At 42.8% G+C, this 15,694-nt stretch overlaps 1 protein-coding gene across 1 annotated transcript in view; it reads left to right on the forward strand.

The window, feature by feature from the left end:
• The window catches only part of LOC126094800 (sialin-like), a 113,655-nt gene that overhangs the window by 77,529 nt on the left and 20,432 nt on the right, over window positions 1–15,694 (forward strand). Inside the window, exons 6-7 of the mRNA XM_049909366.1 lie at window positions 4,136–4,291; window positions 4,375–4,504. Coding sequence (XP_049765323.1) covers window positions 4,136–4,291; window positions 4,375–4,504 — 286 coding nt within the window. The remainder of the gene's footprint in view (window positions 1–4,135; window positions 4,292–4,374; window positions 4,505–15,694) is intronic.

Below are 15,694 nucleotides of genomic sequence, written 5' to 3' on the forward strand. Positions count from 1 at the left end.
TGCTACACTATGAAGAAACGCAGATGATATACGGGCATTCATTGGACAAATATATTATACTAGAACTGACTTATTACATTTTAACGCAATATGGGTGCATAGATCCTGAGAAATCAGTACCCAGAACAACCACCTCTGGCCGTAATAACGGCCTTGATACGCCTGGGCACTGAGTCAAACAGAGCTTAGATGGCGGGTACAGGTATAGCTGCCCATGCAGCTTCAACACGATACCACAGTTCATCAACAGTAGTGACCGGCGTATTGTGACAAGCCAGTGGCTCGGCCCCCATTGACCAGACGTTTTCAATTGGTGAGGGATCTGGAGAATGTGCTGGCCAGGGTACCAGTCGAACATTTTCTGTATCCAGAAAGGCCCGTACAGGACCTGCAACATGCGGTCGTGCATTATCCTGCTGAAATGTAGGGTTTCGGAGGGATCGAGTGAAGGGTAGAGCCACGGGTTGTAACACACCTGAAATGTAACGTCCACTGTTCAAAGTGCCGTCAATGCGAACAAGAGGTGACCGAGACGTGTAACCAATGGCACCCCATACCATCACGCCGGGTGATACGCCAGTATGGCAATGACGAATACACGCTTCCAATGTACGTTCACCGCGATGTCTCCAAACTCGGATGCGACCATCATGATGCTGTAAACAGAACCTGGATTCATCCGAAAAAATGACGTTTTGCCATTCGTGCACCCAGATTCGTCGTTGAGTACACCATCGCAGGCGCTCCTGTCTGTGATGCAGCGTCAAGAGTAACTGCAGCCACGGTCTCCGAGCTGATAGTCCATGCTGCTGCAAACGTCGTCGAACTGTTCGTGCAGATGGTTGTTGTCTTTCAAGCGTCCCCACCTGTTGACTCAAAGATCGAGACGTGGCTGGTCGATCCGATACAGCTATGCGGATAAGATGCCTGTCATCTCGACTGCTAGTGATACGAGGCCGTTGGGATCCAGCACGGCGTTCCGTATTATCCTCCTGAACCCACCGATTTCATATTCTGCTAACAGTCATTGGATCTCGATCAACGCGAGCAGCAACGTCGCGATACGATAAGCCGCAATCGCGATATCCTACAATCCGACCTTTATCAAAGTCGGAAACGTGATGGTACGCATTTCTCCTCCTTACACGAGGCATCACAACAACGTTTCACCAGGCATTCCCGGTCAACTGCTGTTTGTGTATGAGAAATCGGTTGGAAACTTTCCTCATGTCAGCACGTTGTAGGTGTCGCCACCGGCGCCAACCTTGTGTGAATGCTCTGAAAAGCTAATCATTTGCATATCACAGCATCTTCTTGCTGTCGGTTAAATTTCGCGTCTGTAGCACGTCATCTTCGTGGTGTAGCAATTTTAATGGTCAGTAGTGTATCGAGGCCTTCTGCTGCAGAGCGATATGAAAAGGAACGGGTATGTAAGTATTGTAGTAGGGAAGGTGAATGGTGGATTTCGGTTAGTCCCTGAATTTTAGGAAAGCTTGGTTCATCTGTAAAGGAGACAGCATGTAGGACGCTAGTGGGACCCATTCTTTGAGTATTTCTTTAGTGTTTGGGATCCGCAAAAGGTCGGACTGAAGGAAGACACCGTAGCAAGTCAGAGGCGGGCTGCTAGATTTGTTACCGCAGATATTACCGAGATGCTTCGAGAACTCAAATAGTAATCTCTGGAAGGAAGGCGACTTTCTTTAGGAGGAACACAACTCAGAAAAAATTGCGGAACTGTCGTTTGAAGCTGACTGTAGAACGATTCTACTGTCGCCAATGTACATTTTGCTTAAGGATCACAAAGAAAGAGAAATTAAGGGTCATATGAAGGCATATAGACAGTTGTTTTCCCCTCGCTCCATTTGCGAGTGGAACAGGAAAGGAAATGCCTAGTAATGGTACAGGGTGTCCTCAGCTACACACCATAGGGTGGCTTGAGGAATATGTATGTAGAGGGTTAACGGATGCGGAACGTGAAACGGAGTACATGGCGTTCAAGGGTTTGGAGGGACTTAGGGAACTCTGGTGGGACGTCATTCGCCTAAAGCCTAGTTTACATGACGACACCAGGTTGCAAGCAACTTCGCTACCGGCCCCTGCGCATGGGCTCCGTGCGTTTGCGCAACACCTCGGTGAAACTAAGCACTTCGGCGTGTTCCAACTTTTGCGATACTAGTTGCATGAGTTTTGAGGTTACGTGTGTTCGTAGAGTATAGACAAACTGAAATATGATGTGGGGAACGGAGAATAATGTTCGCGTTTTGGATATCTATGCACTGCATACGTGTTTGTGGGATTTCAGTGGTGCTGATTACAAAAATAGGCAAAATATTGCTGATCCTCAGACCTTCATGTGCTATCATAATCTAGATGGTTTGACAATATCTGAGCTGGAGGACAAAATTTATTGAGTTAGGAGCACATGTCCAACTGAATTAAGAGAAATACAAGCAAGTGTAAATCTAGCTGTGGCAATGCTCTCGTCTACAAGACTAAAATACCATCGTTCGAGTTGGCCAACTCTTTGTTAAGGAATATTGTTGACAGGAGGGAAGGCTGTACAAATTCAAGAAGCTGCATTCTTTATTCAATATTCATCTATTTAAAACTTCGCTGCAGTGCTCCCCATTCACATGTATTAGAATTTTGAAATATTGCCACTGGACAGATCTATCTTCAAGAGAGCAGTTTGCAAACGATTCTCTTCTTAATGCAGCCTGCTTCGAATATTTATTGCTGTTAATGTTAATAATTATTACTGTTAGTGTTAATAATTATTGGTGTTAATGAAAAAGCGTCATCACCAACTAAAACCCTATCTTATAGCATGACGAGTGTTCTCGATTGTAATGCACCCAATATGATATGTAATTACAGTTCTGGCGACAGTGGTTCATGCATTACAGTACCTTTATTCCTTATCACATAATTAACTCTATTTAGAAGAAACTTGAACAGTTCTGGTGACATTCTAAGATAATTAAAATAACTTCTTGGATTTTCCATTGTAAATTATTTCATCAAGGATGCTGGGCAACCGAGCTGAGGCCTTTTCTTCATCTAGTCATGAATCGAAACACGTTTCTAAGTTTCGATTATGTAGCGATTCCACGAAACAAGCTTTAACTCCATTACAACTCGTGCGACGTGCAGCTGCCAACACTTTCATTTCAGACACGACTCAGGGACCCACATGACGACGAAACTGAAGTGTATACTGGTGTCACCGTGTCTATAGTAATAAATAACATCACTTGCGGGCAACTCATTCCACGCAACGAGTGGCGCAACCCACTGTCGTCGTGTAAACGTGGCTTAATGGCATAGCCGCATGTGTTGCTTGCATATCCTTGGGAACTCAAAATTGGAGAGAGCGCAGGATGAATTGCTCTGCATCTCGTTCTGCATTGTGAAGCAGCTAACCACTGGTTTGAGTCGCAGTCGGCGAGTGCTAGCCAATGTGGAAGCGAGAGGTAGGGAGCAACTAGTGGTCAATCGCCTTCCCCACACGGGTGCACTGCTCTGTTTACCGTTTACGATTCATTTTTATGCAAAGCTACACTCTACACAAAGAGATGCAGAAAGTATTTTCAACATTTGAATCACTATTAAGTGTTAACATATTTGTCTTTTTGAGAAAAGCTCTTGTTGTTGTTGCTATGTTATTCTGCGTTTTATATTTTCTGTATAGCAATAATATAATAAAAGTTGCAACCCTATTAAAAGTAGCTGCATAGTTACTAATTACATAAGACAACACATTCCAGTATTTCTAAGTGTCCTCGACAAATTACGCGCACAATATGTGTTCAATCGCCGTTTTATATTATGTGCAAAATTAGTTCATCATAGTTATAATGCAGTGCTTTTACTTATTCTACATCCTTGTGGTTCTCACTCCAGATAAGAGCTACTGAACAGGTTATTTGCAATGATTATATCAGTAAACGCTATGTGAATGTCTTGACCGGCGGCCTACTAGTTACAATGAAGTGGTATCTCAGCGTATGTTTCAGTTAAGTGTGTATAACGTTTTCTCAACATGCAACATTCAAAGGTTTTTACTAGAACCAATCTCGTACCTATGAATTTTAGAGATAAATGTTACAATCATGAGGCATATTAAATTTTACAGAAAGATCTGATCGGGAACCCGTGGCCCATGATCCTGACAAGCGTCCCGATGTGGGCCCACGTGCTCATCATGTTCGCCACCGGCTGGGTCAACTACACTCTGCTCTCCGAACTGCCGACGTATGTTGGAAATATACTGCACTATGACATTGACGATGTGAGTAGAATACTATTCGTTTGTACTTCACCCAGCTCTGCAGGTATAAAATGTTACAGCTGATTAACCTTCCGCTCTTCCAGGCTGGTCTCATATCTGCACTGCCTTACCTCTTTGGTTGGATTAGCTGCAGTGTATATAGTTTTCTGACGCAAAAGTTTACGGAAAAGGGGATGCGTGTTATCAATACGATGAGGATTTGGGATGCAGTTGGTAAGTCTCTCTTCGCAGTGCTTTAGATTATAAGAATTTATCTCCGCAAATAAAAAAAAAATGTTGTCTTCTCAATTGAATGCCAAATAAGCACTAAATTTTTCTGTACGTTTTTCCTTATCCTGACCGAAAACTAAATTTCAAAATATTTCAATCATATATTTCTTTTTAAATTTTAAATGTTGTTAGGTTTCAGAAACTTTATAGGATTCGAAAATAACAGCCGACCAGTTGTAAATTAAACGTTTATTAAACTCTTATCGTGGTTTCTAAGAATATAATTTGTGTGATGAAGGAAAATGGACACTTAAAATCACTTATTGACATAAACGGATGTTGAAGGTTATGGTCTGTTTTCGGGTGACACGCACATTGTACTAGACAAGAGCCTTATGGCTTCAACACTTGTTTACGTCAGTAAGGGTTTTTCCGAGTCCATTTTCCTTCTGAAGAAGACAAACTTATATTTGTTGAAACCATGGTAAAGTATAAATAAACGTTTATTTCTGCAACTGGTTAAATGTTATTTTCCAATCATATCGAGATTTAAGTCATAAGCTAAGTACACGGAAAGCTACAAATACATGAACTTTTAACATACGCTTTTTGGATGTTTTTAAATTGAATTCTTTTAACTGTTTCTCCAGTTTCATGGTTAATACATTGGGAGATATCTGTACTCAATGCGATAGCAACAGAAGCGAATGTTGTTGTTACTGCAAGATGGTTAATACATTGGGAAATATCTGTACTCAATGCGATAGCAACAGAAGCGAATGTTGCTGTTACTGCAAGATGGTTAATACATTGGGAAATATCTGTACACAATGCGATAACAACAGAAGCGAATGTTGCTGTTACTGCAAGGAATAACAGCAGTTTCCGCTCTAAGTAACCTTTATTTCATAACTCTTTTCGTTATTTCCCTAAAGCGTGAAACATCAGGTAACTGAAGTTGCTTAAAACTGAACTGAAATCATCTTATCAAGCTGACGTTTAAAGCATTGCCACTGATTTCTGCAGTGACATCTGTAGAGTGCCTCAGATATACTGATAACGAAAATGATACATCTGAAATAATAGACATTGCGAAATAAAGGCTGCAGCCGTTAAAAGAAAGGCCGGCCGGTGTGGCCGAGTGGTTCTGGGCGCTTCAGTCTGGAACCGCGCGACAGCTACTGTCGCAGGTTCGAATCCTGCCTCTGGCATGGATGTGTGTGATGTCCTTAGGTTAGTTAGGTTTAAGTAGTTCTAAGTTCTAGGGGACTGATGACCTCAGATGTTAAGTCCCATAGTGCTCAGAGCCGTTTGAACCACTTTTCGTTAGAAGAAATTTAACCAGTCTCGAATTTCCCTTATTTGCTTTAGGGAAACCATAGAAAACCTAAAGTTCATGACCGGTCGGGGATTTGAACTGTCGTCCTTCTGTATGCCACTTCTCTAGGCCACCTCGCTTGGCTTCAGCCTCAAGGAAATACATTTACTGCTCTAACCTGTGGCCAATTACAACATATCGTGCTCTTCCTGTCCGTAGGACTCTGCTCACAATGATACGGTGCACTTTGGTCAGATGTGGGAAAGGGCAGTTTCGCGACCACTTAGACAAAAACTGCAGATTGGCTAAAATTTACAGATGCGCGAAATATGGCACGGACTTCAATGCGAGATGCCTTTAATAGGTTCCAAAACGAAACATTGTCTCGAAATTTGGTAGAAAATCCGAAGAAATTCTGGTCGAATGTAAAGTACACAAGCGGTAAAGTACACAAGCGGCAAGACGCAGTCAATACCTTCGCTGCGCAGTGCCGATGGTACTGTTACCGACGACTGTGCCGCTAAAGCGGAGTTATTGAACGCAGTTTTCCGAAATTCCTTCACCAGGGAAGACGAATGGAATATTCCAGAATTTGAAACACGAACAGCTGCCAGCATGAGTTTCTTAGAAGTAGATACCTTAGGGGTTGCGAAGCAACTCAAATCGCTTGATACGGGTAAGTCTTCGGGTGCAGATTGTACACCGATTAGTTTCCTTTCAGATTACGCTGATGCAATAGCTCCCTACTTAGCAATCGTATACAACCGCTCGCTCACCGATAGATCTGTACCTACAGATTGGAAAATTGTGCAGGTCGCACCAGTGTTTAAGAAGGCTAGTAGGAGTAATCCATCGAACTACAGACCTATATCATTGACGTCTGCTTGCAGCAGGGTTTTGGAGCATACACTGTATTCAAACATTATGAATCACCTCGAAGGGAACGATCTATTGATACGTAATCAGCATTGTTTCAGAAAACATCGTTCTTGTGCAATGAAGTAATTGCCGCTATCGACAGGGGATCTCAAGTATATTTCGTGTTTCTAGATTTCCGGAAAGCTTTTGACACCGTTCCTCACAAGCGACTTCTAATCAAGCTGCGGGCCTATGGGGTATCGTCTCAGTTGTGCGACTGGATTCGTGATTTTCTGTCAGGAAGGTCGCAGTTCGTAGCAATAGACAGCAAATCATCGAGTAAAACTGAACTGATATCAGGTGTTCCCAGGGAAGCGCTCTGGGACCTCTGCTGTTCCTGATCTATATAAATGACCTGGGTGACAATCTGAGCAGTTCTCTTAGGTTGTTCGCAGATGATGCTGTAATTTACCGTCTAGTAAGGTCATCCGAAGACCAGTATCAGTTGCAAAGCGATTTAGAAAAGATTGCTGTATGGTGTGGCAGGTGGCAGTTGACGCTAAATAACGAAAAGTGTGAGGTGATCCACATGAGTTGCAAAAGAAACCCGTTGGAATTCGGTTACTCGATAAATAGTACAATTCTCAAGGCTGTCAATTCAACTAAGTAACTGGGTGTTTAAATCACGAACAACTTCAGTTGGAAAGACCACATAGATAATATTGTGGGGAAGGCGAGCCAAAGGTTGCGTTTCATTGGCAGGACACTTAGAAGATTCAACAAGTCTACTAAAGGGACAGCTTACACTACACTCGTTCGTCCTCTGTTAGAATACTGCTGCGCTGTGTGGGATCCTTACCAGGTGGGATTGACGGAGGACATCGAAAGGGTGCAAAAAAGGGCAGCTCGTTTCGTATTATCACGTAATAGGGGAGTTAGTGTGGCAGATATGATACGCGAGTTGGGATGGAAGTCATTAAAGCAAAGACATTTTCCGTCGCGGCGACATCTATTTACGAAATTTCAGTCACCAACTTTCTCTTCCGAATGCGAAAATATTTTGTTGAGCCCAACCTACATAGGTAGGAATGATCATCAAATAAAATAAGAGAAATCAGAGCTCTAACAGAAAGGTTTAGGTGTTCATTTTTCCCGCGCGCTGTACGGGAGTGGAATGGTAGGGAGATAGTATGATTGTGGTTCGATGAACCCTCTGCCAAGCACTTAAATGTGAATTGCAGAGTAATCATGTAGATGAATGCAGCGTTACAACGTGACGTAGTGGGCATAACCGCATGAAGACTCAAAAAAAGCTATTTGTAAGAGGTGCTAGTCGCATAGGACAGACAATCTTTACGGTAGCTAAACACTATCCTTTGCACTAGAGGCTCATAACATTAAAAAAAATACGTTATCTGCTTTTATAGACCATAACTTGAAGTAACGAGAATGATTAAATTTGAAAATAGTGCAGTCTTGGTGGACGCACTGACCTAATGGAAACTGGTGATACAAAGACGAAGAAATCCGCTTAAGTCCAAGGCTTTTGAATAAAGATAGACGACATATTGTCATGAGATACACAAAAGTGTTTGGACAAGAATATGTATGGTGCGAAAAGTGAGAATTGACTCCTAACAAGAAGAAGCGTAAGCTTCTCCACATGAATACTAAAAAGAAAACCATTAAATTTCAGTTACACGATAAATAACAAAAATTTAGTGGGTGTCGATTCAGCTAAATACCAGTGATTACCATTATAAACTATCTCATTTGGGACCGTCACATAGAAAACGCTACGAGAGAAGTAGAACCAATGATTGCGTTTTATTGGCTGAACATTACTGTAGAAGACGCAATAAATCTAAACTGCTCAACACAGTGAGAGGATTACTTCTTCGAAACCCCGTAATTAGCTCCAATTGCAACGCTCAAGTTTGAAAATTGGCTCAAAGGTGCCTAAAACTTTCCTCTGTAATATTGCAAAAGTGTGGTTCACTGCAACTTCCTCCTCTGGCTCGTCGTCGCTTCAAATAGCAAGGTGTTTACATATGCGAGGGAAGGGCCAGAGATAAGTTTATGTGACGTGTAAGATGGTTTAATGATGCCATATTGGCACCAAATTTCACTTTAATTCTGCGAAATGCCACTGTGGGGCCGTCACAGTACGGGAAGGTCGTTACAATCTCTCTAACCCACATTTGAGTCCGTCTTTCGGCACCTTTACGATGGAGGTCAGAACACGCAGTTTTCTTATAGCTGGCCGAGGAAAACGCTTCAGACACACCGACGCTCAGAATCGACACCGAAAGGTCTCAGGAGGTGGCATAAAGGGCGTCTATGGAACCACCCCTTCTCTTGGGGCGTTGATCCCCACGTTTCCAAGTCGAAAAGGACACTTCGCAGTGTAGTGAGCAACATGGGGAGGTTTTTGGCAATATTTGACACTGCAGACTCCCCCCCCCCCCCCCAAAGATGATTCAACTTTTATTTATGGATATTGGTGACCAGGACGGAACCACTAAAACCATTCGACGAAATATGGACATGATCTGAAGCAGCAAAAAGTGTTTATGCTTTTTCAGCTCTCCTATTTCGCACCATCCTGTGGCGTGATCACAGGGGATACAACATTTACACAAGCATCAATAAAATGGCAAATGGTCCTAATATCCCCCAGTTCAACAACGTCCTCGGTGCCACACATGCACCTTCGTTGAGCTTTAAAAATTTACCTGCACATAAACAACTCTTGACTGATTCCTAGTCGCCTGCAAGCAGGCAACACATTTGACATCGCCCAGACTCCACATGCTCGCAAGCAGGCGCTAAAAGAGCAGTATAGCGCCACTCAAGCTGAAGGATGTCACATGGTTGTCTGTAGGCACCTAGGAATCCATTATGTGTTATCACTGTACAGTTACATCATTAATGTGCGCAACAAGGCTGTGTGGGTGGCACCGAGGGTGTTGCTGAACTACCGAATCTTCACTGTTTTATTCATGATTTTGTCAATGTTGCACCTGCCGTGATCACGCCACGGCAGGGTGAGAGACAGGAGGGTGAGAAATCATAAAAACACTTTGCTGCTTTGGATCACGTTCAAATTTCGTCAAATGTTGAACTGTTTTACAGTTCCTAGTTGTTCCACTCCGTACACCAAAGCAAAAATTGCGATCGCATTACATTCTAAGGGTTGTCATCACATTGCGTGTGTTTGGAGGCCCAAGACGTCCTTAGAGCAGAGTGGAATCATTCGGGTCGGGGGGGGGGGGGGGGGGAGAAGGGGCGAAGAGGGAGAGGTGTCATCCTGTTGTTCATCGCACTGCGAACTGCCGTTTTCGACTGCGAAATGTTTACCAACACCTGAAAGAAAGGGGTGGAGTCATTGGCGCCCGTTATGCCACTCCCTGAGGCCTTTTCTCCTCAGCCACCTATAAGGAAACGACGTCATTTCACCGCTGGGCGTCGCGGGGCTAAACACAGTACATTGGAGCCAAAAGAAGGTCTGAAACAAGGTAAAGGGAGCGTATGACGACCTTCCTATCATGCGATACGTCAACGGTGGCCTTGGGCAGAATTTTAGTGAAATTTGGTGCCAATGCGACATAAGTAACCCACCTTACCCATCACATGAACTTCTGAGCTCTGACCTTTCTTTCGCATGTGTCGACCGACGCCTTGCTGTTAGAAACAATACTAATGGTTCAAATGGCTCTGAGCACTATGGGACTTAACTTCTGAGATCATCAGTCCTCTAGAACTTAGAACTACTGAAACCTAACTAACCTAACGACATCACACACATCCATGCCCGAGGCAGGATTCGAATCTGCGACAGTAGCGGTCGTGTGGTTTCAGACTGAAGCGCCTAGAACCGCTCGGTCACTCCGGCCGGCGAAACAATACTCTTATGGTGTATTGCTGGATGATATGCTACCCTTACCAGATACGACTGAGGTAAAACATCAAAAAAGTTCAAAGAACGGTAGGTCGTTTTATATACGATGGGCGAGCTAGGGTGGAATCATTAAAACAAAGACGTTTTTCGTTACCGCGTGATTATTTCACAAAATCTCAATCATAATCTTTCTCCTCAAAATATGTTGTTGACTCGAACTTACAAACGCAGAAAAGAGCATCGTAATAAAATGAGACGAATCGTAGCTCACACGAAAAGATTTTAGTACTCTTGTTTTCCTTGTGCTGTTCGAGAAATAGTCAAACCGGTGCTCTGAAGCCTCTGCCATGCATTTTTACATGAATTTCAGAGTACTTTCGAAGACGTAGATATAGAGATGCTGGACTGTGTAGTTTTTAAATAATAGTCTCAATTGCAAATAGTCGCAAATGGTAACTAGCTTCTGTTGCTTTTTCTTAAATGAAAAGTCTCGTCTGCAAAATGCATTTTGCAACCGAGACCGTTTTCATTCAAAAGCAAGCTTGCTTACTCTTTTGCAGAAGGTAGGTTGCTGATCACAGTATCTCACACTAAAACTATCCATCTACTTTTGTTCAATCGAACGGTATAGTATCAGATTCGTCGACGCTTATCCTCTGAAGGTGGCTGGGGAAGTCTTCTTGGTGAAAAAGCATCTTTACGATGGCAGTAGAATGTTGTCTGCACCTTTTCTAATCCGTAAACAAAGCTCTCCGGGGAAAAGCAGGTTGTAAGATTAAAATAGTAGCAGCCCTTAAGGACTCATGTTTCTTCCTGTTCTTTGCTTGTATCTTACGCCTTCCTTTAAGTTCAGGTACGCGCACAGGACCTTCCCCATGAACCATGGACCTTGCCGTTGGTGGAGAGGCTTGCGTGCCTCAGCGATACAGATGGCCGTACCGTAGGTGCAACCACAACGGAGGGGTATCTGTTGAGAGGCCAGACAAACGTGTGGTTCCTGAAGAGGGGCAGCAGCCTTTTCAGTAGTTGCAGGGGCAACAGTCTGGATGATTGACTGACCTGGCCTTGTAACGTTAACCAAAACGGCCTTGCTGTGCTGGTACTGCGAACGGCTGAAAGCAAGGGGAAACTACGGCCGTAATTTTTCCCGAGGACATGCATCTTTACTGTATGGATAAATGATGGCGTCTTCTTGGGTATAATATTCCGGAGGTAAAATAGTCCCCCATTCGGATCTCTGGGCGGGGACTACTCAAGAGGACGTCGTTATCAGGAAAAAGAAAACTGGCGTTCTACGGATCGGAGCGTGGAACGTCAGATCCCTTAACCGGGCAGGTAGGTTAGAAAATTTAAAAAGGGAAATGGATAGGTTAAAGTTACATATAGTGGGAATTAGTGAAGTTCGGTGGCAGGAGGAACAAGACTTTTGGTCAGGTGAATACAGGGTTATAAACACAAAATTAAATAGGGGTAATGCAGGAGTAGGTTTAATAATGAATAAAAAAATAGGAGTGCGGGTAAGCTACTACAAACAGCATAGTGAACACATTATTGTGGCCAAGATAGACACGAAGCCCACGCCTACTACAGTAGTACAAGTTTATTTGCCAACTAGCTCTGCAGATGACGAAGAAATTGAAGAAATGTATGATGAGATAAAAGAAATTATTCAGGTAGTGAAGGGAGACGAAAATTTAATAGTCATGGGTGACTGGAATTCGAGAGGAGGAAAAGGGAGCGAAGGAAACATAGTAGGTGAATATGGATTGGGGCTAAGAAATGCAAGAGAAAGCCGCCTGGTAGAGTTTTGCACAGAGCATAACTTAATCATAGCTAACACTTGGTTCAAGAATCATGAAAGAAGGTTGTATACATGGAAGATTCCTGGAGATGCTAGAAGGTATCAGATAGATTATATAATGGTAAGACAGATTTAGGAACCACGTTTTAAATTGTAAGACATTTCCAGGGGCAGATGTGGACTCTGACCACAATCTATAGGTTATGAAATGTAGATTAAAGCTGAAAAAACTGCAAAAAGGTGGGAATTTAAGGTGATGGGATCTGGATAAACTGAAAGAACCAGAGGTTGTACAGAGTTTCAGGGAGAGCATAAGGGAACAATTGACAGGAATGGGGGGAATGAAGTACAGTAGAAGAAGAATGGGTAGCTCTGAGGGATGAAGTAGTGAAGGCAGCAGAGGATCAAGTAGGTAAAAAGACGAGGGCTAGTAGATATCCTTGGGTAACAGAAGAAATATTGAATTTAATTCATGAAAGGAGAAAATATAAAAATGCAGTAAATGAAGCAGGCAAAAAGGAATACAAATGTCTCAAAAATGAGATCGACAGGAAGTGCAAAATGGCTAAGCAGGGATGGCTAGAGGACAAATGTAAGGATGTAGAGGCTTATCTCACTAGGGGTAAGATAGATACTGCCTACAGGAAAATTAAAGAGACCTTTGGAGAAAAAAGAACCACTTGTATGAATATTAAGAGCTCAGACGGAAACCCAGTTCTAACCAAAGAAGGGAAAGCAGAAAGGTGGAAGGAGTATATAGAGGGTCTATACAAGGGCGACGTACTTGAGGACAATATTATGGAAATGGAAGAGGATGTAGATAGAGACGAAATGGGAGATACGATACTGCGTGAAGAGTTTGACACAGCACTGAAAGACCTGAGCCGAAACAAGGCCCCCGGAGTAGACAACATTCCATTGGAACTACTGACGGCCTTGGGAGAGCCAGTCCTGACAAAACACTACCATCTGGTGAGCAAGATGTATGAGACAGGCGAAATACCCTCAGACTTCGAGAAGAATATAATAATTCCAATCCCAAAGAAAGCAGGTGTTGACAGATGTGAAAATTACCGAACAATCAGTTTAATAAGTCACAGCTGCAAAATACTAACGCGAATTCTTTACAGACGAATGGAAAAACTGGTAGAAGCTGACCTAGGGGAAGATCAGTTTGGATTCCGTAGAAATATTGGAACACGTGAGGCGATACTGACCCTACGACATATCTTAGAAGCTAGATTAAGGAAAGGCAAACCTACGTTTCTAGCATTTGTAGACTTAGAGAAAGCTTTTGACAATGTTGACTGGAATACTCTCTTCCAAATTCTAAAGGTGGCATGGATAAAATACAGGGAGCGAAAGGCTATTTACAATTTGTACAGAAACCAGATGGCAGTTATAAGAGTCGAGGGACACGAAAGGGAAGCAGTGGTTGGGAATGGAGTAAGACAGGGTTGTAGCCTCTCCCCAATGTTATTCAATCTGTATATTGAGCAAGCAGTAAAGGAAACAAAAGAAAAATTCGGATTAGGTATTAAAATCCATGGAGAAGAAATAAAAACTTTGAGGTTCGCCGATGACATTGTAATTCTATCAGAGACAGCAAAGGACTTGGAAGAGCAGTTGAACGGAATGGACAGTGTCTTGAAAGGAGGATATAAGATGAACATCAATAAAAGCAAAACGAGGATAATGGAATGTGGTCGAATTAAGTCGGGTGATGCTGAGGGAATTAGATTAGGAAATGGGACACTTAAAGTAGTAAAGAGTTTTGCTATTTGGGGAGCAAAATAATGATGATGGTCGAAGTAGAGAAGATATTAAATGAAGACTGGCAATGGCAAGGAAAGCGTTTCTGAAGAAGAGAAATTTGTTAACATCGAGTATAGATTTAAGTGTCAGGAAGTCGTTTCTAAAAGTATTTTTGTGGAGTTTAGCCATATATGGAAGTGAAACATGGACGATAAATAGTTTGGACAAGAAGAGAATAGAAGCTTTCGAAATGTGGTGCTACAGAAGAATGCTGAAGATTAGATGGGTAGATCACATAGTAATGATGAAGTATTGAACAGAATTGGGGAGAAGAGGAGTATGTGGCACAACTTGACAAAAAGAAGGGACCGGTTACTAGGACATGTTCTGAGGTATCAAGGGATCACAAATTTAGCATTGGAGGGCAGCGTGGAGGGTAAAAATCGTAGAGGGAGACCAAGAGATGAATACACTAAGCAGATTCAGAAGGATGTGGGTTGCAGTAAGTACTGGGAGATGAAGCTTGAACAGGATAGGGTAGCATGGAGAGCTGCATCAAACCAGTCTCAGGACTGAAGACCACAACAACAACGCGCACAGGCGTATTAAGATCGGGGTTATGCACAGGCGCATTAAAATCAGGGTTATGCAAATGCCCGTTGTCCGCTGTGTCCTTTGCGAGGAGATCCGCCTACTCACATTAGTGAATGCATACGTATTATGATGTTCAAAGAAGTTTCAGTGGAGTTCCATACGGCTGTAGCTTTTAGCGTTAAGTGTGCAACTGTTCGTTGTTGTGTTTCTTTCGCGATGGGGTTTGAGAGCTTAACGATCCAGCTACGATCAGGATCTCGTAGAACCAAAGTGGCCTCACCAGCTGGAGAGCTTCCGTAGTAATAACTGATGCTTTCTGTGGGAGGGAATATGATCGTTCTACATGTAAATAAGCTGCAAAGGTCCTGCCAATATATGGCTGATCAGTTATTTTCGATGCGTCAACGAGTATTTCAACCGCAACGCTTGTCGTGAATATTTTGTTGGTTTCCGACGTTTTACATTGGGAAAACAGACGATTGGAATTTATAAGTGGTAGACAGTCCAGTGAGCTGTGTGGTAAGGAAGCGTTCCTATTCAGCAGCGGTTATTGTTCAGCAACGTACTTTTCAATTGGACAGAAAACCGTAACTGCTCCAAAGAAGCTGCTTAGGGTCTTCTAAATTCCTGAGCTTGGAGTCCCTGCAATGGAAATAAGTGCACCACGTACGGGCGCCTTACGTGGAGATAGGTTCACACTACTTTTAACAGTAGTTCAAGAGGAATGGACATCTCTAAACAGGACTGTCGCAGAAGTTGGACACAATAATAAATAAAAATAAAAGGGAAACCTTGGTCAACAGACGAAATACTTCATTTGTGCGATGAAAGTAAGAAAAACAAAAATGTTCAGCGAAAGACATGAATACATCAATATAAGTCACTTAGAAATGAAATAAACGTGACGTACCGGGAAGTTAAGGTAAAATGTCTGTTGGGAAAAGTGAAGAAATCGAAAAAGTAACA

The sequence above is a fragment of the Schistocerca cancellata genome, chromosome 8, assembly GCF_023864275.1.
Source record: "Schistocerca cancellata isolate TAMUIC-IGC-003103 chromosome 8, iqSchCanc2.1, whole genome shotgun sequence".
Classification (NCBI taxonomy): domain Eukaryota; kingdom Metazoa; phylum Arthropoda; class Insecta; order Orthoptera; family Acrididae; genus Schistocerca; species Schistocerca cancellata.